The sequence below is a fragment of the Platalea leucorodia genome, assembly GCF_965183815.1.
Source record: "Platalea leucorodia genome assembly, chromosome: 2".
NCBI lineage: Eukaryota > Metazoa > Chordata > Aves > Pelecaniformes > Threskiornithidae > Platalea > Platalea leucorodia.
This window is the reverse complement of record NC_138824.1, coordinates 46294550-46321356: the sequence shown is the minus strand read 5'-3', so window position 1 is coordinate 46321356 and position 26807 is coordinate 46294550. Positions and strand designations below refer to the sequence as shown.

Sequence of the window (26807 nt, the reverse complement as noted above, 5' to 3'; positions counted from 1 at the left end):
AAAATTAACACACTACTATTACATGATATACCTGTACTTAGGTACCTGACATGTGCAAACTGTTGCCAATGCCTTAGTTTCTAACTTTACGTGCCATTGATTTGATCTCAATAAATCACATTATTTATCTTGCTGTTGAAAAAAAGTGAGATCTTTTTAAGATATTTACATGAAAGAAGTAAAAAAAAAAAAAAGACAATTCCTGATATAACCTTAGAATTATTTTTTTACTGCAGTGTAACTCTTGTTCATATTTGTCGATTCTGCTTTTAGTTTGTGCTAATTTCTTCCACAGCTATTAATGACATGAAACTTATTTTGTGATTCTCCCTATAAGCTTTTTGCCTTTTTTACTTTGAATGTGATTTATTTTAAATTACACAGCAGTTTGATCCCCCCCCCCCCCAATTCAACATTTGACATAACTGTTTTGAGGAGCTAACAGTTCTTGATCATGTTTTGTCAGATCTAATTGAATGGCATTTTTTCTCTTGGCTTATTAAGCCTCTAGACTTCTTGCTTGAATTTGACTGTGTGAAAGCACCTTTCTATCTGCTGTTTCTTAAGCCTTCATTTTTCATGCCTTGTGAGTTCATATTATAGACACATTGCCTTCACTTAGCATGTGTTGTGAGGAAGCGTAATATATGGTTACTTGCATCAAGTCTGCAAGCATTAATCTTTTCTTTTCTTTTCCCCTCACCCTTAAATTCACTGTAGGTCCCAAAGGTAAACAACTTGAAGGAACAGAATGTCCACTTCATGTTGTCCATCCACCCACTGGTGAAGAATTTGCTCTGGGTTGTGGGGTTTGCAGAAATGCTCACACTTTTTAGACGAGCGGGTTTTTTTTTTTTTACCAGAGCAAAACAGGTGCCCTCATCCCTCAAGTGTCCTGAAAATAAAGTCCAGCTGGGATGAGGATGGGACCATTTCATAACCCAGGTAAAAGGAACAATTTACAGTGCAAGAAGGATGCCAAATACCATGTACATAATTCTTGCTGTGAGATATTGACATTTTTTGAACCGAGACATCAAAACTTGTGAGGTGTTTGCATGTGGCCATTACAGTCATCGGCTAGGAAACATTGGACATTTACAAATAAATAATTGCTATTAAAGGATCTGTGTGTCTGTGGACTATGAATGAGGCTGGCTTTCAGGAGAAAGAAAAAAAAATATTGATTATTGTATACTGACTTTTTGTAATCTTGTACAATTGTAACGCATCACAAGTGGGGATGGGAAAGAGGAATATTCTGGTTTATTTCCTAGACTGTTATAAAAAAAAAAAATTGTGTTAGGAAGGCATAAATGTAACGAGTATCACGCTGTATATAAAGGTATTAATGTTTGTCCTGTATAAGAATTATTCAATTACAACAGCAGTTTCATTTAAACTTCTGGGTTATGTTTGAGCCTGAAATTTTAATGAAGTGCAATACTGAGTGTGCCTCATATCTTGCAGCTGTAAACATAATGGAATGTACATGTCAATAAAGCCACTGTACATTTTTATACAGTGAAAGTCTAATGAATGTGTAAGCCTCCATTTTCAGAAGTGTTTTTTAAGACAGGGAGGGAGGAAGGGGGAGGTGGTTCTTACAATTATTTCAGCAGGTTCTTTTCAAAAGTAGGAAAGTTTATTGGGTAAACTGGTGGTTAAGGAAATACTTTAGACATAAAGAGCGCTGCTGAAATCTTTAAAAGAAAAGCTGGATAGATGTACTAGCATTCATATGAAGTATTGTATTTCCATTTCAATTTCCAGCAATGTTTTAAAACACAAAAGAAGACTTAATTTTAAATTATTTTTATTAGTTATTAAGACTCTTCAGTAAACTATCACCCCCGCTTTTAGGACAAATAGCCTTTTGCCATGAATCCCAACATGTTCATTTAATAAGAGTCCCAAGTCCTCCACTCCTCTAGAGTGAAAAACAAACTGCAACTTGAAGTAAAGACATCAGCAACTGCTCTCACAGTTAAGATATCGGTAGATGGCATCCAGGTAGGTCGGGGACCTTGACTGGACTGGAACGATGCGATCCATCTCCCCTAACTTCAGACATCTGTAAGGTGTATGTCTGTCTGCACTTCAGAATAGCCGGGGGAAAACACACACCTCTGAAGTACAGTTTATCTTATTCACAGGAGCAACGTGGGGGGTGGGAGAGGCTGCGGGCATAGAGACAAAGGTTGTCAAATGTAGGGCTTGTGGTAGACTTGCAAAGAAATATGCTACATCGTTTTTTTGAACTAACAGTCATCCAAACAACTGAACCTGTGACGGTGAGGAATTTTAACTAGTGGGTATCTATTTGGAAAGATAAACATCTGGAGTTAGGCTGCTTGGTAAGTTCTTGGAATATATATGAAATAAACATGCTATATGAAGAAGAGAAAGCAACTAAAAGGTGGCTTTACTAGATTTGATTATGACTGAAAGGGAGTTTAGATGAATGTTGTCACTTCATGGTTGTTTTCATGATTCTGAAAGGAAAGGAGAGAGAAAACAAGATGAATTATATTCAGTAAATTGACAGAAGTCTTAGGTAAGATCCTGTAGGAATCAAGTGTAAATAAAAAAAAATATTTAGGGGAGTTGACATTTTTCTTTAGAACAACCAACTATACTAAGATCACAGCCAGCAGCTATCCTAGTGCAAACAAAGGGTATAACTTGTACTAAGCAATCAGCTTGGCCAAGTCAGGAATTATATATTTAAAAAAAAAAAAAAAAAAAAAAAAAGGAAACAAAATCAAATTACTACAGATGAATGGGGCCGGGGGGGGGGGGGGGGGGAAGGTACAAGATAAAACTTAATTTGCAATGGGCATAAAGAATAACAAGTAGGCAAGAGAAAGATTGGTCCTGTACCTGCAGTGATGAAGCCCTTCATTCCACAAAAAAAATCACCAGCAATTTCAAATCACGTGAAACCCTCTATTTGAATGTTAGGAGGAAGCCAATGTGGTGTTTTTATTCAGCATCTTGAAGAGTCAAGATTCTTCCTACGTTGTACTTCGCTTACAGAAACAGAGTATGACTCACCTGTCCAAATTCTGCCCATACTGTAGATGTGTACCTCAGAGCCAGTTATCTTCAGTGGGGCGGGGCAGGCGCTGCTGGGATGTGGGTCATTTCACCCCCATATAAAACACGAGCCACCTGAAGAGCTCAGATGTAGATGACTGCCACGTGCATTTTTAAAGTTAAGTCACCACAGCCTACTCTGCACTCCGAAGCAGAAGCAATGTTTTGGACCCATGACACCACAACCTTCAGCACCAAGGCAGATTTTTGGTTTTTTTGAGAGGATGTCGAGATACGAAGAGGGAAAGGTCAAAGTTTGAAGTGTTCTTCCGTGTTTGTGGCTCCGTGTTCCCTGGTTCATGGTTTTGTTTTTTTTTTTTCATAAACAGATCATCAGCCTTTCCTCTGGCACAGCGCTCCGCACATTCTGGCGGGTGAAGGGTAGACGCTGTGACCTGAGGTTTGACAGTTTGTGTTTTAAGGTTGCCAGATGCTTCCTGGACACCTACTATGGACCTGAACAAGACTAAGTGTCTTTATTTGAAAATGTAAGTTCCTTACTCAATACTTTGACGATCCTGTACCTACAGCCTGTGAACTCCTGTTGGACCCACCCTGAGTCACTTCAGAATGGTAGATGTAGAGTAAAAGATGCAGAATGGTGTTCTGAGGACTCCTCCACTCCTCATACAAGAAATGTGCTGTAAGGTTATCAGAACTAATATACCTATTAGTTGGGAGGTACTGCAGTAAATTTGGATTATACCAGTGGTATTAAACCAGCGGTTAGAGTACAACAGGGTGTACGCGGGACAGAAGGTAGAAGCAAGCAGAGCCCAGTGCATTTATTAAGGATCTCCCTATTATACTGTTCAGATACATTTCTCCTTCACAACGCAGCTGCCTCCCTACTTCTCACCTACCCTCAAAGCCTCACGTCACTGCCCCCCTGCTCTGCACCAGGACTCTCAGGTGCCGATTTCTGTCCTAATCCACCACAGACAAACCCTTTTTCTCCTTCCGTTGCTTTCTGGCTACTGTTTTTTCCATTTGGGGAGCCTCTTCCTGTACCCCAGCGTGCAGGAGCAGAGCTGCCGTGTGGCGGGGGCAGCAGCAGGAGCAGCGCCCGAGCCAGGCTGGGTGGGCACTGCTGCTCTCCCCGGCTGACCGCACGCAGCCAAGGAGACACACACAACCCGGAGCTGCCAAATCCAGTGTACAGCGTACGCTGTACCATTTTAAAGCCAATATAAGATGTTACAAAAAGGGAGAGGGTTTTTTTTCTGTGTAAGTACAGAAAGAGGAACCTTATTACCAGCGTACATAACGCAGGTGTCAACCAGTACGTAAAAGGTACGGCTGCATTTACACCAGGGATTTCAGCACTTGCATGTTCCCAGGTCATGGATTAGACGTCTGTAATAGAAACTTAATTCAGAGGGCATTTGGTTTAGACAAGTAATCTTTCTAATTGTAAACTGACTTGATGAGGAATCATTAAAAGAAAATACAAAAAGAAAACTTTTGCCCAAAAAAAGATGCTGGAGAAAGACAAATTAACAACAGTGGAAGATTAATGCACGTAATTTGAAGTGCTTTATACGTTTATGTATAGGTTCTTGACATAGGTCCCTGTGGGTCTTAAATTCTGGAAAAATGAGTTACAGAGAGCAGACAAATCTGAGGTGTGTGACCCACTGTCCTTTTTAGAAAATTTCTGAGTGTGGCACCATAGCTACAAATTAATTCTATTTTTGAATTTGCCAGCCTCCTCTTTCAGTTTAGATTAATATGAGTATTAATTTAGGAAACTGAGATTACAGCGGGGAAAGGACGTGACACTGCTACGTTCAGTTTGTTAAGCGGGCTGAGTGAGGGACAGGCAGCCTCAGGGAAACGTTTCTCTCGCGCACAACTGACCAGCCCCGATTACTGCTCCAGGGAGACGGCACGGCCGAGCGGGAGCATCAGGCTCTCGAGGAGAGCTCAGCTCCCACGCCTAACGGTTGCGCCTCGGACGCTCCGCTCCTACGCCGTGTCAGACATTCACGTCACCACATCTCCCCCCTCACCGATCTCCACCGCTGATGATAGCCAGATGCCGGCACAGGCCGCTAATCAGATCAGTCCACAATAAGATTGCTCTATGCCTTTCCAGAAGGCTCACGTACTTTTCTGTCAGCTGTTGATCCACAGCCCACACAACGGAAATACTCGGTTCTTGCTTGCACCGCCCTGGTTGCCACAGTGAGTTTTGAGGAGCCCTTTAAAGCACTCATCCCCAGCTTTTACTCAAGCACGAGCAACACTATCAACTAACCAGCCTGTTGCAGGCAACGCTCTACCCTGCTGTCGCTCGTCCCTAGTTTTATCTTTTTATTTTTCTGTGCCCGTGAGGCCTTAAGTTGAGGCCCTCTGTTTTAAGGACCGTCTTACCTGGGGCTTCCTTTTGAAAAACAGGTGAGTTTCAGCTCCTGTTCTATAAGGCCTTGTTTGTGATAGATAATATTTACTTATTTTATCAGTCCCCAGCATTGTATTCTAACAGTGTAAGCACTTCCCTCCCCCTAGAAAATCTTCCTGTGTAGATGTATTTAGAGGATAAAAAAGAGAAGTTTCCCTAATGATGGTATCCATTGCTGAAAAACTATAACTTCATTTGGCACTGTTAAAGAACAAGCTCTGTTTTCCTGTCTTTTTCAGCACAGTCTGCTGAGGAATAAGATTGTCACAGGCAGCCTAGAACAGGTCCTTCAGCCACTGACTCATCACACTAATCTCCCCTATTTTTCACAGCTTCTATTTTCATTAAATTGGAGTGGGCTACTCATGCCCTGCAAGCCCCATGTATTTTCATCAGAGCTGGATCTGGTCTATTTTATTGTTACTTAACTCTCTTCCAACTGCTTCTATTATTTTCCCCTCTGCATTTTTTTCCTAGCCAGATGCAAGCCAGGCTTATCAGGGTGGAGCGCAGCTGCTTCAGAGCTACTTGCTGTATACAGCTGCATACAGCTACTTGCTTCAGAGCTACTTGCATACAGCCAGAAAATCAGCACAGATGAGGCTTTCAGTGCCAAAAGCCGTACCGTTTACAACCAAGACCTCACAGTTGCAATGCTGCCGCAGGCTTCATCAGGCAGGCAGTCTGTCAGCTGAAATGGGAAGAGGTGTACCTGTACGACCTCCGCCTGACGTGGTGAGGTCTCCCGTTAGAAGCTAGGCTGTTACCGGCTGTCATTCTCTTGGCTTTTATGGAAGGGCATCTGCGGGCTGTTCCTCATCTGCACATGATCACAGCGAGGGCTGCTTCAAATCTCTGCTGTAAGTGAGCGAATAGCCAACCAGAGAGACCAAAACTTCGTTTATACTTGCAAATACAACGTGCCATTACTAGAAACGGTAATTGGGGGCTGTTACCTTCCCACCTTTAGAGAGCCAGCCATGAACCGGGACATGGGGCTGAAAGGAGAATTTCTAAACAGCGAGAGTGGAAGACACCAAACATCTCCAGGTGGGGACAGCAGACCAGTTACTTCAGTTTTCTTGACAGTATTAGCTTCAGCCATAAACACACCTCGTTATCTACCAAGGTTTGTGTAGCCGTTCCGTATAACTGAACAAGTTACGCAGTCATATACTTGCTATTATGTGCTATTACAAGCATTTCTGAGATGCTCATTAATCTGCCCAAGGTAAGGTGATAACCCACCCCTAACCTCCAGATTTTCGTTGCATTTCCTGAAAAGCTGAAGGCTGGATGTAGATTTATAAATAGACACAGAACTATAATGGCTGAGCTACAGTAAATGTCTCAAGACATTTTGAGTTGGAGAAAAAGAGAGTATTCTCTCATAGAAATTCAAAATTAAAATGAACATTTCGCACTGAAACACATTCCTGTTTCTATGCAAGTCATTTTTTCCCTGCCAATAATCTCAAGGAACTAGACTTAGAACTGAAAGAAAAAAAAAAAGAAGTTTCTTTTTTAAGAGACCTTAAGTATGCAAGAAAATGCTGCTGAAGAATTTTTTTATATAAAGTGCTTCTCAAAGAAGCAAATGTCACCCCATCAGGGATGGTGAGATTTGAGAGATCACTGAAGGACTGTTACCCTGTTTCGAAGCCATTTCAAGGTCGGGAGAGCATCGGATCACATCTGGCTGTTTCCAAGAAACTCAAGGATGGGATCATAACCCATTAGCCTGGAATTAAAAATTCAAGCAGTAATGTATTTATTATAGCTTGCAATAAATAAATAAATAAGTTTGGGGATCCTCAACAACTTTACAAAGTTCAGTCACGTACGGAACTGGAAAACGAGCTGTATGTATGTGATGCACCACATTTGTGGGGGACAGCTCCTAAGGAGGCATGTGCAACCCAAGGGAACTGTCACGCATCGCTTTGTCATCTTTGCCTGGCAATATCCCAAGCACTTCATTCCCAGCGCCTGCTGGACCCACGAAGCATTGATCGTTTGCTTTCTCCATTACATTTATTCCTAAGGCTAGCCCGACATGGGGCTTTCAAATTACGGAGATAATTGGCTCTATCAGTGATGAAGATCCAGCTCTTCTGCCGGTATTACTCCCGGTTATTTTTTTCTAGACTTCACTCCTCCCTTTCCTGGCCGCCGAGCACCTGACTGGGACGCCTCCAGCCAGCCCCGGCCTTGCCGCCCCGCAGTGCAGCGGCCCGGTGGGGAGGCGTACACCCGGGCAGGAGGCGCTCAGCGCCGAGCCGCGGCGGCCGGGGTAGGCGGCAAGAGGACGGGAGGCCGCGGCGGCCGGGGTAGGCGGGAAGAGGACGGGAGGCCGCGGCGGCTGTCCCTCAGGGGGGCCGGGCGGCACCGCCCCGCTGTAACGGCTGCAGGGCGGCCGTTACGGCGGGCAACCGCCCCCCCCGCCCCGCGCCTGGCGGAGGGGAGGGGACGCGCCGCCTCGCAGCTCGCCCGCCGCCATTTTCGCTGGTGTGCGTCGCTTCCGCTGCTGGGAAGTAAACAGAGAGGGACGGAGGGAAGCAGCGAGGCGGGCGGGACGAGGCGCCGGGGTCGGCTGCGGTGGAGGGAGCTGATGTGGCCGGAGCGGAGGCGCCAGCGCGGCCCGAGTCCCGGTTAACGCGAAGCGCAGCAGGGAGCCGCCAGGTGAAGGGACTGGAAGGGGGTGGGCGGCGGCGCAGCAGGACCTTCCCCCGGACCCCGGCTCCGCTGCCGATGTAGGGAGGAGGAGGGGGTCCGAGCAGTGGGGGCGGCGGGGCTTGGGGCCCTGCCCGGGAGCCGAGCTCCCGCCCGCGGTCTGTCAGAGCCCCGCGGCGCCGCGTCCCGGGCTGGGGCTGGGCCGGAAGGAGCCGACCCTGAGGTGAGGCTTCTCCGGGAGTAGCGGGGCTTAAAACCTGCCTCGGTATTCATAGAGTATCGCTGCCTCGCAGCCTTCTCGTAACAACAGCAATACATTGTAAATCTCGCACTGCTTTCAGCAGAGGTGGTTGTTCGCGGCGGTGAGGGGCTAGGTTTGTGTCTGGGTCGCCTCCTCTTTCAGTCCGTTCCCCCCATTAGCGCACGCACTCCTCCCCCTGTTTCTAGAACAGCCTTACTTCAAGTGTGAGCAACACAACGAGCTCAGTTTGGCTTGTTCGTGGGCAAGCGCTATCAGCAGGATGTAAACAGCCGTGCACAGTTGTTTGGGTTTGTTTTTTTTTTTAACTGCCATTGTGTTCTGTTTGCACCTTACTGAGCAATAAAAACAACGTTAAGCATGTGCTTTGCTCCTCCTCCTACTTGGTGACTGAACTATGTGATTATGGTTGAATATGACTGTATTGCAAGCAAGAAAGATAGTGTGGGTTGTGCCCAGATGCGGAGTTCAGAACACGGAGTTCAGAAACGAGGTGTTATAATAGATTGAGAAGTTTACTTGGAAAACCTTAAGGAGTCAGGCATCCTGATTTCACATATCTTTCTGTCCTGGGAGAGTTGTTTGCGGGGGGGGGGGGGGGGTGTGGCTTGGTTTTTGTTGGGGGTTGTTTGTTTTTTTCGTTTGGGGTTTTTTTTTCCTCTCTGTCAAGATCTTAGATTTTTAAAGCAAAATTAATTATAGCAGCAAATTTGGAAAAACTGATCAGTGATAAGTGTGTCCTGAGTATGCCAGAGAGAGTTAAAAGCAAGACTGATGGTTCAAGCGTTGTAAGAAGGGATAAGCAATCACTGTTCGAAAAATAGGTTGTACCTATATAGTAATATGCTAGCAGGGAATTCTCCATCGGTGTCTTCCTCGCTGAAAAGTTACTTCTGTTGGCTTTGGACTTAAAATGGTTAGATCTTTAGATTATTAGATACATAAACCAAAGTGAACTGAATTGCTTAATGGCATTTGCCTTTTCCTATATTAAATTTGCAGAAAGGTTTACTCTCTTAAGTGGCCTTTTTTTTTTTTTTTTACAAATGACTTTTAGATTACTGCAAACTTCTGTAAGCAAATCTGCATTCTTTCAATTTTGTATTTGTTTTAATGTTAGGCATGTTAAGAGGTTGAAACCAGTTATGTTTTTAAAAAGCTATTCCAATACTTCAAATTCTGAAACAAGATGACAAAAAACAGATTAACAAATTAATTAGAAATTGAGTGACAAAACAGTCATCTAATTCTTAAAATCATTTTTTAGTCTTGAGCTTAGACACTTTTTTCTCTTTTTCAAAAGTTCCACAAGGAAATATTTTTGAAAACTTATGACTACTCTCTCTTTTCAATTACAGGAGCATGCAAGATGTCAGTAACAAAAAAGTTGTCTGGAAATTTCTTTTCCCATCCCCTACTTTTCAAGCCATGGCACTTAGAACACATGGCATCTTATTTTCTTGGAAGACTGTGACCTGAAATTCATCATCAGTATAGTTCTGGTGATGGCCATATTGTCTCTTTTCTTCATTGGTGGTCTGTAAAAACTTGGGATAGTACCCCACAACTTCAAGAGTGGGTTTTGGTCTTTAACCAGCATATATTAACTACTTAGAACTCATCAAAGTTAGCTCAGAGGTGCAATTTGTAAGTTGGCTGTTGATGACCTGGTCCACTTCTATCAGCCATGTCTCAGAGGTTATTTTTCCAGCCGAAAAATTCATACAGTTTTGTCAGTGGCAGCTCACTCCTCATCTTTTCTTCTTTTTTTTTTTTTTTTTTTTTTTTTTTTTTTTTTAAAAAAAGTGTCGGATCTAGTGCTTGTGTGTTTGAAAAGATCAGTTATAGTAAATGTGCTGTATATGTGAATGAGCTCTACTGTACATGCACCTATAATGTGATAAGGGAGAAAATCCAGAACTTGACCCCCTAATGCAGTGATAAAAGTAGCCTACCTAACTAGAGAATTTATTCACATATATGCACCTTATTAGCGAAAGATGAGGCAGGATCTCTGTAAAGGAAGACTTGGAGAGCCAAGTCTATCAGTTACCTTGTGTAGATTTTTACAGATTAACAAGAGATGGCTTTGGAAAGAGTTAAAGACATCAAACATGCTATCCCAAATTTGGCAAGTGAATAGCTTGCATGTGGTAATTGCTCACTATAACCTAGTTGTTTGGAGTATCTGTTTAGCCTAAAGCTTGAGGGAATACTGCATTTCAGACTAGCTTATTACAAATAATATTCTTGAACTACGCTTAGCAGTTATCTCAAACACAAACATGACGACGGGTTTGCAGCAGATTTGCTAATCTAATTCTTGGTTAGTTTTAAGTTTAATTGTTCAGTTTTCTTGCTTTTCTTCTGTACCAGTGAAGTTAGTGGCTCAACAACAGAACTCACTCTCAGGTGGAAAGCTTGTTTCAGCACAAGAGTCATGTTTTGCGTAGTCTTGTAGTCATGAGCTTTGAATCACAGTACATAGTTCTCAGGAAGTAAGTAGAGATTTTTTGCCCAGTAGTGTTTTCATTTTATGATTGCCCCCAGGGGCTACTACGATTTAAAAAATGAAGTTGAAAAAAGCCAAGAGACAAATTCTGTTGATCAGTCTTTCATGACAGTATGTTCAGGTTTGTTTACATCATTTTATGCATAGCTTCAGACCTTAAGTGATAGCTTGCTTTTGTCGTGTGAGTAGGTAGGATTAAAGTGTTTTAAAGATAGGTAAGGAGATGCCAGCTCTGAAAAAATAATCTATAATGCATTGGATGATAAACAGTATATTTTTTTACTTGTATATCTAGCGTATTATGCTTTGTTTTAAAAAAGACTTCTAAACTTTTACTCAGTCACAGTACATAGCGGGGAAAGTTAATTGTCTAGATCCCAAATGAACTGGGCATATGATAATCTTGTATGTATAATTGTACTTGAATGTTAAACCAGAATGATTTCACTGTGTATGAAGTCCATGTTTATCTTACAGAAATCATGGGGACTGGGGGATGTTTATACATATCAAGCCCACTCCACCCCCGGATTCTTTTAGCTATTTAGAGACTAGAATTAAGTGTATTGTAGTTTAGTGTGAGGTCTCATTCTTAGTCCTTTAGGACATGATGTGCATGGCATTGAGGCTTTTAAAAATAAATGACTGGATGCTAAGTTCAGTTGTAAGCTGGCACGTTCAAAAGAACACACTTTGATCAAAACCCAATGCTAGATTTATTTCAGATGTGTGTGTGTGGGGGGGAGGTGTTCCTCTTTAATAATGTAATATAAGATAGAACTTGTGTGAGTGAGACCACTATGGAAAAAGTATGTGCTACTGAGAATGAGATAACATTTTGCCTTGGACTTGCTGAATTTAATGTGATTTTGAAGAAAGTTTGCTGACTCTTTGTAAACTTTTTTTGTGGGTTGAAACTTCCAGACTGTTACGGAAATCTTTCATAATCCCTATTTACTAGTTAGTTGGAAAAATGAAAGCACGCCAATGTTCTGGATGAAATATGTTTTTAAGGATACTGGTTTAAAACAGACACATATTGAAGTAACTTTTTTTAAAATAAATAAAAAGAAAATAAAGGTTCTTCCTGTCCGGGAATAAAAATGAATTGGCCAGATACAACATCTGCAAGATGCAATGCCTGCAAACATGTGTACACTCAGTATTTACTTTCTTGCCTGCCTTTTGCCTTCCACAGTTTCAAATGTTGTTCCTGGTAAATAGGACTGGGGCAGCGATATGAATGTCAGTGTTCACAAAATTGTTCAGAAGGATATCTTTTCATTCGTAGGAAAGTCGAGTGGTAATCAACAAAGCAGTAAAGCAAATCAGGTTCAAAGTGTTCTCAAACACAAAAGTGAAACACTGGAAGGAGGGTGACTGTTATAAATGGATTGGAACTGTTAATGATTAAAGAAGTAATATTAAAGATATCTGTTTAGATGGTAATGTTATTTTTAGACTACCACTTCAAACTCATTGTTACTTGGGGTTTTTTCCTTCATGTAGGGGTGGAAAAAAACCCTGCAAAAGTGTGGTTACAGAAAACATGCTTTTTCACCTCCACAGTTTTCTGTTAATATTGTTCTTTTCAGCTATGTTACATTTACAAAATATATAGGGTATTATTATTATTATTATTATTATTATTATTATTATTATTATTATTATTATTATTTATTATTATTATTATAGAATGAAACGAGGAAGGAAAACTAATGAGGCCAACAGCAGTTCTTCTGAAGAGACAACTGAGAAAGACTCCAAGAGACACAAGGTTGTAGATGAGAAAACCATAGTTGTGCAGAGCCCTGACTGGGCGAACCTGCTTCAAGACATTATCCTGCAGGTGTTTCAGTACTTGCCCCTTCTGGATCGTGCTCATGCATCACAGGTCTGCCGAAGCTGGAACCAAGTGTTTCATATGCCTGATCTCTGGAGGTGTTTCGAGTTTGAACTGAATCAACCAGCTACATCTTACTTGAGGGCTACGCATCCTGAACTTATCAAGCAAATAATAAAGAGGCATTCCAATCACCTGCAGTATGTAAGCTTCAAGGTAGTGTATTTTATAGGTTTTTTTAAAGTAATTTTATAAAAATAAAAGCATCTGTTAAACTTAGTTATTTTTCTTTTTTTTTTTTTTCTTCCCCATTTTATTCAGAATATTTTAAGGAAATACCTCTGATACTTTTAAGACAGTTTTGATGGTTCATCTATATAAATATCAAAGCATAAGAAGTATGATTTAATTAATGTCAGTAATTGAAATACTAATGATAAGTGGTAATTGACAATTGTGATCAAAACACTTTAACGTGCTGAAAATTTAAAGAACATCACTGAATGTTAGGAAAGGCTTATGATGTTATTTTTGGTGATTAGGATTGTCAGTTATTTAAACAGAAATATGGCAGCTCTCAGTGTGGTAGGCCTTGTTTTCAGGCCTAGTATACTGAAGAAATGGATTCTCTCAATGGGCGTATAGACATGGAGGTTGCCTCCCAATTAATTGGTTTATTTTCAGGACCAAAACTTGAAATAACAGTTCTGAACACACCTTTTCATTGCCTTAATTCCATTAGGTGGGGATTTTATTGTTTGCTGGTTGTTTTGGGGTTTTTTGGGGTTTTTTTGTTTTTTTTTTTTTTTGGTAGCATCTTAGCTGCTTAAAATTCTGCCTCAATGAGTGGGCAGAAATACTTCAGTTCTGATACTACTCTACATGTGGGTACCTGCCTCTAGAATTAAGTTTGGTCACGATGCATAAAGTGAACATTTCCCCATTTCACATCCTGTAGGCAGTGGGATCTAATATTCATGGTTAGAAAACATCTAATGCAGAGAGTGACTTCAGTACTACTAGTAAGAAACTAGCATTTTTAGTACTAAATTGTACGGGATTGTCCGTGTGTGGCATCTACGCAGCACAGCTGTGTTCCAGTTAACTGAAAAAGTACATGGGATTTGCACAGTATGTTATATCTGCTGACTGTGCTTGGTTGAGAAATGCCATTTGGTGAGAATTGGCTTTGTTAACATGATGGAATTATTTTCAGCAGATGAAAACCTTTTAACATTGGCCTACATAACACTGTGTTTTGGAAGGGTGCTGTGAAACAGTCGTGGCTGCGTATGCATCATCTACGTGACAAATTTGGAAAGGAAATGACTTCTGGAGCAAGGTGGACATACTAGTTGTTTGTTTCTGAGATCTGGCAGTTTTAATGTAGGAATCATCAGCATGTGGGTAGCTGGGCACCTCGGCCTGATCACGTGTGTTGCTACTGCTTGATGCAATACCAGATACAAGCTGTTATCACAAAGTTTGCAGGGTTTTTATCAGTGTCCAAATAAAGATGATTTATAGCAGTATTGGAATAACCTTTCAGTGTCTATTTCCTGTTTACATTGCTTTGCACCAAGTGTTTTTGAAGGATTTCAGATCCCCTTCCCTGGTAGGCTGATACCTGCGTTGTTTCTTGAACGTGTCCCTTCAGTTCTTCAGTGTTGCAGAATGAACACTAGATTGCAGGAAATACTAAGTAGTAAGGATAATCACAAGGAAGTAGAGGTTGGGTTGTTGAAAATGGAGGTTTTTCAACTTGTGTCCGAGCAGAAAATGAACATTCATTGGACTTAGATCAGTTACTGACAAGGTAGTGTGGCTTATGGTAGAGTTAAAATTGATCTTGTGATGAAGCTTTTTACTGTTGCGTAGGTTTGCAAAGCTGTCACGCCTGCTGTGTATAAGAGGTTATTCAGAAAGCACATCTGAGTGTTGGGGAGAACTCACTGGAGGCACATTAAGTGATTCAGTTGTGTAGCAAGCTGACTAATGAAGATTTCTTTTTCAGGGTATCCATTGCATGTCTGTTGTGGTATTAATGATGAAGGCCCAGTCATATAGGTTCAAATGATAATACACTTAACTCTCCAGCAGCTCTGTGTTATGAGCTGAGTCAGCGTAAAAGGAAGCAGCTTTTTCACACAGTAAAGGATTTCTAGAATTCCCTCATTTTGGTAATGGAGAATGTAAAGAGGAAGTGGGGTGGGGTCTGGACCCAAATGAACCTCCACTTGCTTATTATTTGATGTGGATCGAATATCTTAGAACAAAGTGTTTAGCTGACACCTCACCATGCTAAATTTTACTAAAGTGTTTAGGAGAGTGGTAAATTTATAGCAAATTATCTTGGATTTTTGGTATGTACTTTTTGGGCAAAAAAGAATGACATTGATGGATTCCCAATGAAGTGTTTTGTGGGGTTTTTTGACATCACGTTTCAGAAAGTAAAGTGAAAAAAACATTAAAGTACATCTTCTCCACTCTGCTTTTTTGTAAAGAGTGTGTTTGATGCAGTGTTTTCTGAACAGTGAATCTGTTTTGGTTTAAGGTGGACAGTAGCAAGGAATCTGCAGAAGCAGCTTGTGATATTTTATCACAGCTTGTGAACTGCTCTCTGAAAACACTTGGACTAATTTCAACTGCCCGGCCAAGCTTCATGGATTTACCAAAGGTATTTTAATATGTATGTTTTTCGATAGCAAAGTATTGCAGTAGTTCATACAGCATGTCTATAACTTTACGAAAAGTTTCATTGTAAAAAATATGAATCTTTGGTAAAGAAAACTTGATTAGCGGGCTCCATAAAGGGAGGAACTAAGATGTTGTATTAAGATGGATAACTCCTTCACTTGTGCTTTGCATCATGTGAGAACTTAGTCCTGACCTTGTTTTTCCAAGTCCTCCTGTCTATTGACCTCAATGTAATACTGGGCAGTATGTTGCACGTCAGGAGGCTGGGCGATTCCTGTCTTTGTAATTGTACTGTGGGACTGTGGGGGATGTTTAGGTAGACGATTATAATTGAATGAGTGGTAGAGTTTTATCAATGCGGACTTGCTGTAGGGACTACATTTGAGCTCTCTTTAGAAAGTGATATGATCGTCATTTCATGAAATACCATGCAGTCGGGTGTTGGATTCTTAGGCAAAGTGCACTGTATTTCTGAAATTTTCTGTCAGATTTTTACCTTGCATGTTCAGCAAAAATTAGATCTTGTTAGAAGGCATCTAATCTAGAAGACAACAAATCTCTTCTATGTGTTTCTAAGCGAGAATTCCAGCTGGTGAGGTAGAAATGTACTATTGCTGAGGAGCAGGAGAGCCATTGGGGTAACCTGGGCTCTTTGTTCTATGGCAGGGACATCTCGGATGTCTTGCAGCCTCAATTCTTGAATCCAGTCCACCTGTACGTGAAAAGCCAGATACTAGACTATTAGCTGGATCTCAGTGATGTCATTGCTGATGATGGCAACAAGGACAAGGAAGAGCTAGGGACAGCCTTAGGAAAGGAAGTAGGCTACAGGGTTTAAGCAAGGTTAGCTACAGAAGGATTATCAATTATTATCCTTGGCAGCGATCACAGCCACGTCATGTAGTTCTCTTTAATACGTATTTTTAATCCTTAATTTTCAAAGAGGCGTTCCAGATCTTTAATTAGTTTTCATATGACTTTTTCCCTTTTCAGTGTGCTTTGAGATGTGACTATAAGAAAACCTGAATGTAGGGAAAAAAATCCACAGTCTCAGTGTATTAGCAATACTTTGTCCTTAAAGCTCTTGAGTATTGTTTCATTTCTTAATCTGAATGCTGGTTTAGCTTTCTTACTTAATTTTGACTGGAGGGATATGTTATGGTCCTATTCAGCTTGCTGAATAATTAAGTACTTGTAGTCATTCATGCTATGGTCTTATTCAGCTTCAAGGCTTCTGAAATACAGCCTTCATTGTTTTGTTCCTAATAGGTTCACATGGTGCCTTTAAAAAATATATTCAAAACGAGCCCAGATCAACTCTAGGCATAATTTGCCTTTTGATGTTTACCACTCCAATAATATTGCTGGCATATGGGGCCAGCAATTATTTTTAAATTTTCTTAGGCTGCTAATGAAGCTAAAGCATTGAATTGGACCATGAGTAAGTTATTGTGGGAAGCCATTAGTAACAGGCCCATTGGTTGACAAGAAGGTAAAAATGAATGGATCTGAAAAATGGTTAACACTACACAATTTTTTTTTTTTTTTTAAATCAGACTGTATAGGAAATCTGAACTACTTTGCATTGTCTTCATTGGTGCTCTTCTGATTTCAAGTAATGTGACATCTGGCGAATATTTGTAAATCACTTTTAGCATTGTGTTGCCTAGTCTTTTCATTAAGCACGTTCTACATGAATCTTTCAAAGAATCATACTATAGGCTACATAGGTGGCAATATTGAAAAGACATTAAATCACCAGCTTTTCCATTTTGGGATATTACCTGTCTTTCGTTAGCTCTTCAAACTATGATTTCAAGTTACCTGTTTTTGTAAATACGATTAACTTTCTTTGCCTTTCTATTTAACAGCCTTCTTAGTGAAGGGAATTACATTCTAAATACAAAGACTAAAAACACAGTACTAACACTTCCGGAATACAGAGTGGAAATATTATTAAAGCACCTTTTCTTCAGTACATAACGTATATAATCAGCCTATTGTCAGTAGAGTTAGAGGTGGTCCCTAAAGCCAAAATGCCTAATGCTTCTGATTGAACTTTCTGTTTCCATTTGCGTGAACTGACTAGTTTATGTTAACGTGAAAATATTAATTCCTGCTCTAAATCTAATTGTGTGTGAGTTTTAGCAAAAACCACAAATCTGTCACGTAAGAACGAGCAAATACTCTTGCCAGGCCTTCTCTCGTATAACTGTATTGAGGGTTCTACATGTGCATGTGGCTCAGAGTGAAACCGTATTGAAATCAAAGTAGCAGGTAATTTTATGGGATACTTAATGTAGTGCATTGAGGAAGTACTTTTTTTAAGTCTCCTATTCAGTCAATCTTGTAAGAAATCCTGAAGATAAGCTAATTATTGACTTCCTTCATACCACCAATGATTTCTACAAGCACTGCTGTATCTGCTCCTTAATCTGTGTTTCTCAAGTTAAGGTGTCCTGGGCTCTGTCTTTGCTGGTGAGTTTCAGTGGTTACATAAAAATGCTGAGAAGCAGCCTTGAGGACTGCACATACATTATCTGTGCTGCTTAATCAGTAATTAATTGATCACCTGCTCCTTGGCTCTGTTTCGACCACTCCAGTTAGCTTTGCAAGATAAATCCGTTCAAACCCTAAATGCTCTGTGTGCACAGTACGCAGGCAGTGGTACTGTTTGGCTTTGGACACATCTTAGCAGCACAGGGTTGCCACTCTTAACTGTGTTTGGGTCTCACCAATGCGGCACAACTCACCACGTGGGAATTCCTGTTCTAGAAGATGATGCTTCTAGAGTGCAATTTGCAAATTATCCTTGAAATTAGGGCTTCTAGGCTTTCTCTTTGCTCGTGGTCTTCCCATAGATTTAAGTTTGTGTAGTGGATCGTCCTGGGTCAGGTTCTTGGTTTATGTTTAATGTTAGACATTTTGATTTGCCAAATACATAGACTGATAGTAAAAAATGATTATACTTCCTCTACTCAAAAATATGTCAATTTTAGTATTCATTTTTAATTACGCAATATCAAAAGAATGCTTTTTCAGCAAATGCTGTCAATAAGTAAAAGAAAACTAGGACTGCTTTGTACAGTGTAAAACCATTGCGATTTTTATTTCAGATACTACTGTTTCATTTAAACTTTTTTTTTTTCCCCAGTCTCACTTTATTTCTGCACTGACAGTGGTGTTCGTAAACTCCAAATCCCTCTCGTCACTTAAGATCGATGATACACCAGTAGATGATCCATCTCTCAAAGTGCTAGTGGCTAACAACAGTGACACGCTCAAACTGTTGAAAATGAGCAGTTGTCCTCACGTTTCTCCAGCTGGTAAGCTACTATGTTTTGTTTAAATGTATGCACTAAATTCTGTCTGAAACCAGTAAACTCCTGAAAAAATAGGGGTGGGGTGAGAGTAAGGATGAATGTGGTACCTACAGCAACTGTCACTGAATAAAATACTAATGCAACTGGTTGTCCATCCATCCATCCATCCATCCATTCATCCATCCATCCATCCCACCACTTGCAGAGTGACTGCTGAGCTAATAACAAAATAGTGCATGTCTGTTCTTGACAAATAACTAGCTTCTTGTGGTACTTAAAAGAATACGTATTGACTTGATGGTGCAGTACTTCTGCAATGACTATTTAAGTATTCCAGTATTACTAAGCTTTTTGGAACGCGAGTTCCTTTTCTGTGGTTCATTATGTATGGGTTTTGAGTGTTGCAATGCCATGGACTATGAAGATGCTGGTTTAGTCATTCTGAAAGAAAGTAGTTTAATCTTTTGCTGGAGAATAAGCGCACACGGCATCAACAAAGAGGAGACAAGCCTGAGCTGTGCAGAACTTCTGCCATTACCAAATGTACTTCATTAACAGTCTGAGTGTGTTTGTGGCAAGAATGAAGCCAGCTCGTATCAGAATGAAAGCACTCAGATTGTTGCAGTTCACAGAATTAACGTTTGTGGAAGATTTATGCAATGTACAGCAAGTTTAAGATTGATTCACAGCCCGTCAAGTTAACACTTACAGTTTTTCACTGAGAAATGGAAGAGGAATTATAAATGAGATACTGGCAACTTAGTTAAATTCTTCTTCTGAGGATAAGTAGAAACTGCTCTAGTCACCATAACTTTCTTCATGCAGATATATTACAACTGTAAATATTAGGTATGTTATATGTAAAATTCACCAGCAGGACTCCTAATATGTGGGGAAAAGGATACTGTAGCAGAGGGCGTGTTGCTGTAGTGATAACAAACAAAACACAAACTTAATACCTTTTGCACGTGTAGCTCTTGAACAAAACCTTGTGTTTGGTTTTGTATAAAGAAGTCCTGAAAATGCAGGTTTGTTTTGCAGCAGATTTGTCCAGCGAAGTGTTCACTGGCATGTTAACTGGAATGTTAGTTCCTTCAAAGCTTTGGAATCGCAGGTAGGGGGTTGTTTAAATTAGCTCGAGTGACTAGTTTTTCTGACTTAAAATGTCATTTGAGAATCTGTGTGTGTCTGAGAAGTACAGGATCCATAACGCGTCTGTCAAGAGGAGGAGGCTCCAGCAGTAATTCGTAGCTAGGCAAAGAGAGTAATTTCCTTGGACTTGCATCCAAGAGTAACCTGTCAGCTCTAGCAGACTTTGCTGGCTGGTGGCTAATCCTTGCTAGAAGGTTTTACGGAACATCATACACTTGATAATTTGGCGGAGGGGTGTGGCTTTATGAAGTTGTTTGACCATTGTATTCTGTTTGATGTATCTTGTATGATGTTTTAAATTGAAGGAACAACAGGTACGAAATGGCAAACGCCTGTTGAAGGAACAAGGAGCACAACTACTATTGTCCTTCATTGAGTGGAGGTGAATAGAATGGGATCAGATGCATTAGTGACAAAACCAGAGAGTGCTGAGCAAATGGCCATAGGATTTGATTGCTTAATTCAGGTATGGGTGTGCCTTGAGATGGAGAAAAAAGTGGAACAAAAGAAAGGAGCTGGTATGTGGATAGTTGGCTTCAGAGAAGGCAAGCTGCAAAAATGAGACTCTTGGAGGAAAATGAGAAACTTTGAGCACCGAGACTTACCTGGATTTTTTTTCCAATGGGAATACTATAATTAGCAGGCTGCTATAAATGTGGAAAAACGTTAACTGAACCAAAAGGGCCATAAGTTATGCAAAAACTAATTACTTATAGATGCACTGGAAATGGTATAATGTGCCTTCAAATTGCAGTTGGGGGAGAGGGATGATGTTCAGTACTAAATTAGTTCTTAAGAATTTTGTTAGTGAAGGACAAAGAAGATTAATGCAAGTAGTGCAAGAGAGACTCCACTACTGCAGAGATAAGGAAACAGATTGATATCAAACTGTGAATTGCTTCCAAAGAATGCTCTGAATAACCTCTAAGTTACTGTACAAAGGTAGAGAGGCACGTTTGGGTTTGGGATGGGGAATACAGAGGCTGTGATGTATTTCTGATCTTTGTGAGTGTATCTGAAGTTGCTTCTGTTTGCCGTTTCCCCTCTGAACTTTAACTTGCATTAGAACTACAACAGTACCTTGTAAAACAAAATAATGGTTATTTTTAAATCCACGCTGATGTGCTGTGGTTTATTACCTGAAACATTAGCTATTGGAACAGAGGGAACGGAAAGCATTTGTTTCTGTAAAGGCTGTGTTTCTGCTCTGCTTTGGGGGTAGGAGGGTTGCTTCTCTTTGAACAGGGGGTGGGGGGGAGAAGAGTGGATGGAGGGTGTGTCTGCATCAGCAGTTTAGTAGAGGGCTTTATCTGATGCAAATCTGTGCTGTATGGTATCAGAGCGATTTACCCCTCGGTGACACAAAGGTTTGGGCAGTGTCTGGGGGTGAATGTCCCACTTGAGCACCGGCTCCAGGCAGGCCCTCCAGTACCTGTCTACACTGTATTCATTGTCAGGTCTATATGCAGGATGCATAATTCCATTGCCAGTATGTGATGTGGGTATCCAGTCCTAGACCCATAAAAAATCGCAGCAAGTTGAACCCCAGTTCTTCCCTTTTTGCATTGCGCTAGTCAATAACATACCCTTAAAGTTAACAAAGATTGTTGTTTGAAGGGTGGCAGTCTGGAATAACAAGCAAGTTGTTTTCTGAAACTGTGTAATGACGAGGCAATGTCTGAATGTTGAAACTGTTTAAAATATTTCATGTGTCAACAGACCTAGGTATTACGAAGCACCATGCCTGAGCCTGCTTAAATGGAGTGCTCATAGTAGCCCTTGCGGGAGCGTTACTGTAAGAATAACTTTGTTCGTTATGATTTAAGGACAGGAAATGATCTCTGGCGTGTGTAGAACGTACCTACAAGTTTGTAGTTCTACTTAGTTGTTCTAATTTTGTACTCCAATCTTTAAAAAAGAAAAGAAAAAAAACAAAACAAAACAAAAAAACACCAAAAAAAATTTCTGATTTTCGCTTCATCTTGGATACCATCCCCTCCCCCCTGAATGAAATAATGAGTATGCTTACATATCTGAACTGTTCTTACAGGAAATAGTTGCAATAAGAATGGGGTTAAAATTCTGTTTACCTAAATTCTGCTTTTTTTATTCATTTAACAAGCTTTTTATATGTGAAATGACAGTATTTGACATAGTTAGAAGAGCTTCTGATGCATGTGGTTCTGCACGTCTTGCATCTTCAGGTGGAAATACGTGCTTTTTTGGTGTATATATTCATGCAATGGAATATTTTTACAGTAATTTTTTTTAAAGAAAGTGTTTTTAGGCTCAGTATAGGCTTTTGAGTTTAACAACTGCATCTTAAAATAACTGCTGTCTTTCTATACTTCTCATTGCTTCAAAGCTACAGTGTATTGAGCTGAGGTTTTTCAGTTGCATATTAAACGCTATGTTCTCATCTCCTCTGTTAATGGAAAGACCATATCCTGAATTTCATGCAGTTTTCTGGGTCACATGAAATGCAGAGGACTCTATACTTTTTTTTTTCTTTTAGTGCTTTTTTCTTTTTTAGTACTGTTACCAGTGTGGTACCATTGCTTGTATCTGCAAATAGGATGAGTGGAAACCTTATAGACTGAACTGAACTCTTTTTGTTAATGTCTTTGTCTTCCATGAGCATCAGGTTATATTGATTCATTAGCGGGAGAGTCTGAAAATCGCTGTTCTAGGAATTACTGCTCCCAATTTTTAGTGTTTTCCCTCTTTTTGCTGTTGCTTTTCATAATGTAAGTATTTATACTTTGCTAGAAAGAACAAATACTGACAGCAGCACCTTCTGTATGTAATTAAAATCTAGCATTCATTTTACTTTTGCTTTCCTCAGGTGACAGATTTCATTCATGGCTGCTTTGACAGCTGTTCCTCCAGAGCAGGCTAGGGAAATACTTTTATTATGAGTAAGCTCCTTTTACAAAAACGCATTTGAGTATGCGTGGTCTTACAACAAACAGGGCAGAACAGTCAGAGTATGCTATTTACATGTTTGTCCCGCGAGAATCAACTCCCACAGGAAAGTATCCAATGCAATGTGTGAACTTCTTTATGTTTCCCTAGCAAAATAGCGATGTAGTTGCATAGTGTACGTGTATCTTACCGTGTAGGTACAAAGAAGTCACAAGACCATGCTTACGTGAAAAAGATTCACGTTCTGGTTGTTTTGATGTTAGGTCTTGATTGCATGTTGAAATACGTGGTCTTTGCACCCTCTTGACATACATAAACAAACCCACTCTTAGGCTTCTTGTTCAGTTATTAGTATATTTATCTGTGTAACCCCTTTCGTAATGTTCTCTTTTCCCAGGTATCCTTTGCGTGGCTGACCAGTGTCACGGTTTACGTGAGCTGGCGCTGAACTACCACCTGCTGAGCGATGAGCTTCTGCTTGCTTTGTCTTCTGAAAAACACGTCCGGTTAGAACACTTGCGCATTGATGTCGTCAGTGAAAATCCGGGACAGACTCAGTTCCACACGATTCAGAAGAGCAGCTGGGACGCTTTCATCAAGCATTCTCCTAAAGTAAATTTAGTAATGTACTTTTTCTTGTACGAAGAAGAGTTTGACCCATTCTTTCGTTACGAAATACCCGTCACTCACCTTTACTTTGGAAGATCGGTAAGCAAAGACGTACTTGGCCGCGTCGGGATGACGTGTCCTCGGTTAGTTGAACTGGTGGTGTGCGCCAACGGATTACGGCCGCTGGATGAGGAGCTGATCCGTATTGCAGAACGCTGCAAGTACCTGTCAGCCGTTGGCCTAGGGGAATGTGAAGTCTCTTGCAGTGCCTTCGTTGAGTTTGTGAAGATGTGCGGCGGTCGTCTCTCTCAGCTTTCTATTATGGAGGAAGTTTTGATTCCTGATCAGAAATACAGCTTGGAGCAGATCCACTGGGAAGTTTCAAAGCATCTCGGTAGAGTCTGGTTCCCGGACATGATGCCCACATGGTGAAGTCCTTAAAAGACTTCAGGGCGGATGGAATAGCACCTTAAACCCAAGCTTACCATATTGCAATTTACTGTATAAGCTTATTTAATACTGTAGTCTTTACTGTCAGTTACTTCATTGTTTGATTAGAAAATTAATCTTTCATTCAAAAATGATTTATGAAATCCAGATTCAAAAATAGAAATCATGGATAGCTCCAAAGCCTGTTTTCATCCAAACAAAAATCTGTTCTGGATTGTTCTTTTTTCATTGACAGTGACCTCAAACTTGTATGGAAATTAAAAATGTATCTAAAATATTGAAATGTACCTGCAAAATCAGTTTTAATACAGTGCCCTTCTTTGATTTAGATACCAGTACTGAACATGATCAGATTTGATCCTAAAAAACCAAACAAAACCCCACCAAAATCGCATGCTTCTGTTGCAGACTATAGCATTTCTAAATCCAGTCACCTAGACGACAAGATTATAAGGAGTATTTAGTAGGCTGTGAAATATACACGTTCTTTTATATAAAAGTCATAAAAGGCAAGAGCAATACACAATAATATAGTTTTTACAAAATATTAAGTTTGCTACCTTATTCAACAGATTATTAGATCCATCTAGAAGGTATTTAGAGCGCAAACAAATAGTAGTGCGAGCTACCAAAAGTGGTGTGGTTTTTTTCCCCTCTATGCATTGTAATGTAGTTTGCTTATGGGGTCTCAGATCCGTGTCTAAACCTGTTTTAAGGTATTTTTATGTCTAGCTCAGGAAGCGAAAGCATTCTGGGGAAAAATGTAGATACGTTGTATTTAAAAACACATTGGGGTTAATGAGCTTTTCTTGCACATTGACCGGTTTTGCAGCATACGGTTAGATGGAATAATGTATAGTTTATTAAACCCTGCAGTGTTACATGTGATGAGATGGATGTGAACAGCACGAGACAAGAAAGTTAAAATTTGAGTGGTGACCAAGAACCTTTTAACAAAATCTTAGACCTTTCAGTTGCTTTCAATTTGAGAGAAATGACATTGTAACAGTTGCTTAAGCTGTATAAACTAACTGTATACTGTAAATCTGTTCCAGAGATGTTTATGTATAAAGTGAATGTTTGATAGATGATCATTTTGTATAACTTTAATTCAGCTAGTTCGATCATTTAATAATATTTTAAAACCTAAAAGCAGTAAACTTGCGTGAGGTAGAGCAATAGGCAAAAATTTGTTTTGAATATTCGGTAAATCAGTTTTATTAAAGAAAGTTTTTAGTCTGTAAGGGGTGTAGACAACGCGCTGCCTGTGATCTGGATGTGGCTTGCGACTTCGTTTCTTACCACCAACAGTTACGTTATTTTCTCTCTGACGTTACCGCCGAGTAACGCCGAGGTCTCCCTGTGACTGCTGCGTGCGTGTGAAAGGCCTGGCCAGCCACCGGCAAGGCGAGCGCCTCCCGCTGCAGCCTGCGCTGGACCGCGCTGGTGGCGTCTCCTCGTTTGAGCTGTACAGCCAGTTCTGGCAAGAAGTAGATTTTCTTCATTTCTGATTTCAGTCGTGTTTATCCAAATGTATAGTTCGAGTGTAATACACTTATGAGCATATTTAAGTTCATAACTATATTTTGAGCAAACACTGCTCGGCGGACTGGACGTCTTTATAGGGGAGTTGTATGTTTCTGCAGAGCTTTGATTTAAAAATCTCATTTTATGAAATATGCAGGTTTTGTATTAGAATTTGTTAAATTAATGAAATACTATAATTTGCTTTTATTTGTATAAAAGGTGTCAATATATTTAGTCTGTAAAAGTAAAAAAGCTCAGTGTTTTTTATATTCTGACTCTCAGAATCGCCTGCATGATAAAGGTGGAGTAACACTACTGATCTGGGGAAGAGGACGTGCTTTCACTAAATTAGTGTGTGAGGTCATCTCATTAGTAACGCAGCTAGAACTTCTTTGGACCTTGGCTGTTGGTGTCCTGATGTTGGCAAGGTAAGTTGGCGCTTTGGGCTCGCCTGGCAAGGTTTTGGTAGCAGGGGGGCTGCGGGCGTGGCTTCTGTGAGAAGCTGCTGGAAGCTTCCCCCATGTCCGACAGAGCCAAGGCCAGCCGGCTCCAAGACGGACCCACTGCTGGCCAAGGCCAAGCGTATAAGCGACGGTGGTAGCCCCTCTGTGATAATATATTCAAGAAGGGGTAGAAACCTGCGCAAGTGCAGCTGGAGAGAGGAGTGAGAATATGTGAGAGGAACAACCCTGCAGACACCAAGGTCAGGGAAGAAGGAGGAGGAGGAGGTGCTCCAGGCGCCGCTGCAGAGATGCCCCTGCAGCCCTTGGTGAAGCCCACGGTGAGGCAGGCTGTGCCCCTGCAGCCCATGGAGGTCCATGGTGGAGCAGATCTCCACCTGCAGCCCGTGGAGGACCCCACACCGGAGCAGGGGGATGCCCGAAGGAGGCTGTGACCCCGTGGGAAGCCTGTGCTGCAGCAGGCTCCTGGCAGGACCTGTGGGAGGGACCCCATGCTGGAGCAGGGGACGAGTGTGAGGAGTCCTCCCCCTGAGGAGGAAGGAGCGGCAGAGACAACGTGTGATGAACTGACTGCAACCTCCATTCCCTGTCAGCCTGTGCTGCCCAGGGGGAGAAGGCAGAGAAATTGGGAGTGAAGTTCAGCCCGGGAAGAAGGGCGGGGGGGGAAGATGTTTTGTAAGATTTGGTTTTACTTCTCACTACCCTACTCTGATTTGATTGGTAATAAATTAAGCTGATTTCTCCAAGCTAAGTCTGTTGTACCCATGACAGTAATCGGCGAGTGATCTCTCCCTGCCCTTGTCTCCACCCAGGAGCCTTTTGTTGTATTTTCTCTCCCCTGTCCAGCTGAGGAGGGGAGTGACAGAGCGGCTT

At 41.0% G+C, this 26807-nt stretch overlaps 2 protein-coding genes across 24 annotated transcripts in view; both read left to right on the top strand.

The window, feature by feature from the left end:
* MYCBP2 (MYC binding protein 2) overlaps positions 1-1510 on the top strand; it is a 209429-nt gene extending 207919 nt beyond the window's left edge. For 18 of the 22 annotated variants that reach the window (XM_082304025.1, XM_082304012.1, XM_082304032.1 and 15 more), the window contains one exon: positions 721-1509. In XM_082304025.1, the coding sequence (XP_082160151.1) occupies positions 721-836 (116 nt within the window). In that variant the 3' untranslated portion in view covers positions 837-1509. Of the gene's footprint in view, positions 1-720 lie in introns of all 22 variants that reach the window. The other 4 variants (XM_082304029.1, XM_082304014.1, XM_082304023.1 and 1 more) reach the window with 1 other exon arrangement.
* Positions 1511-7724: 6214 nt separating this feature from the next.
* On the top strand, positions 7725-26799 carry FBXL3 (F-box and leucine rich repeat protein 3). Of its 2 annotated transcripts, none has more exons than XM_082335621.1 (5): positions 7725-7796; positions 12643-13006; positions 15345-15467; positions 18642-18813; positions 23285-26799. In XM_082335621.1, the coding sequence occupies exons 2-5, from the start codon at positions 12644-12646 to the stop codon at positions 23926-23928; spliced, it is 1302 nt and encodes a 433-aa protein (XP_082191747.1). In that variant the 5' UTR covers positions 7725-7796; position 12643; the 3' UTR covers positions 23929-26799. The 2 variants fall into 2 exon arrangements, with proteins under 2 accessions (XP_082191747.1, XP_082191746.1); XM_082335620.1 differs by lacking the exon at positions 7725-7796 and adding an exon at positions 7860-8185 and having other exon boundaries at positions 23285-26577.
* The last annotated feature ends 8 nt before the right edge of the window (positions 26800-26807 follow it).

Coding starts and splice junctions, on each gene's coding strand:
- FBXL3 (XM_082335621.1), top strand. CDS start 12,644: ATGAAACGAGGAAGGAAAACTAATGAGGCCAACAGCAGTTCTTCTGAA. Junction 15,468..18,641: donor GCTTCATGGATTTACCAAAG/GTATTTTAATAT, acceptor TTTTTTCCCCAG/TCTCACTTTATTTCTGCACT. Junction 18,814..23,284: donor TCCTCACGTTTCTCCAGCTG/GTAAGCTACTAT, acceptor CTCTTTTCCCAG/GTATCCTTTGCGTGGCTGAC.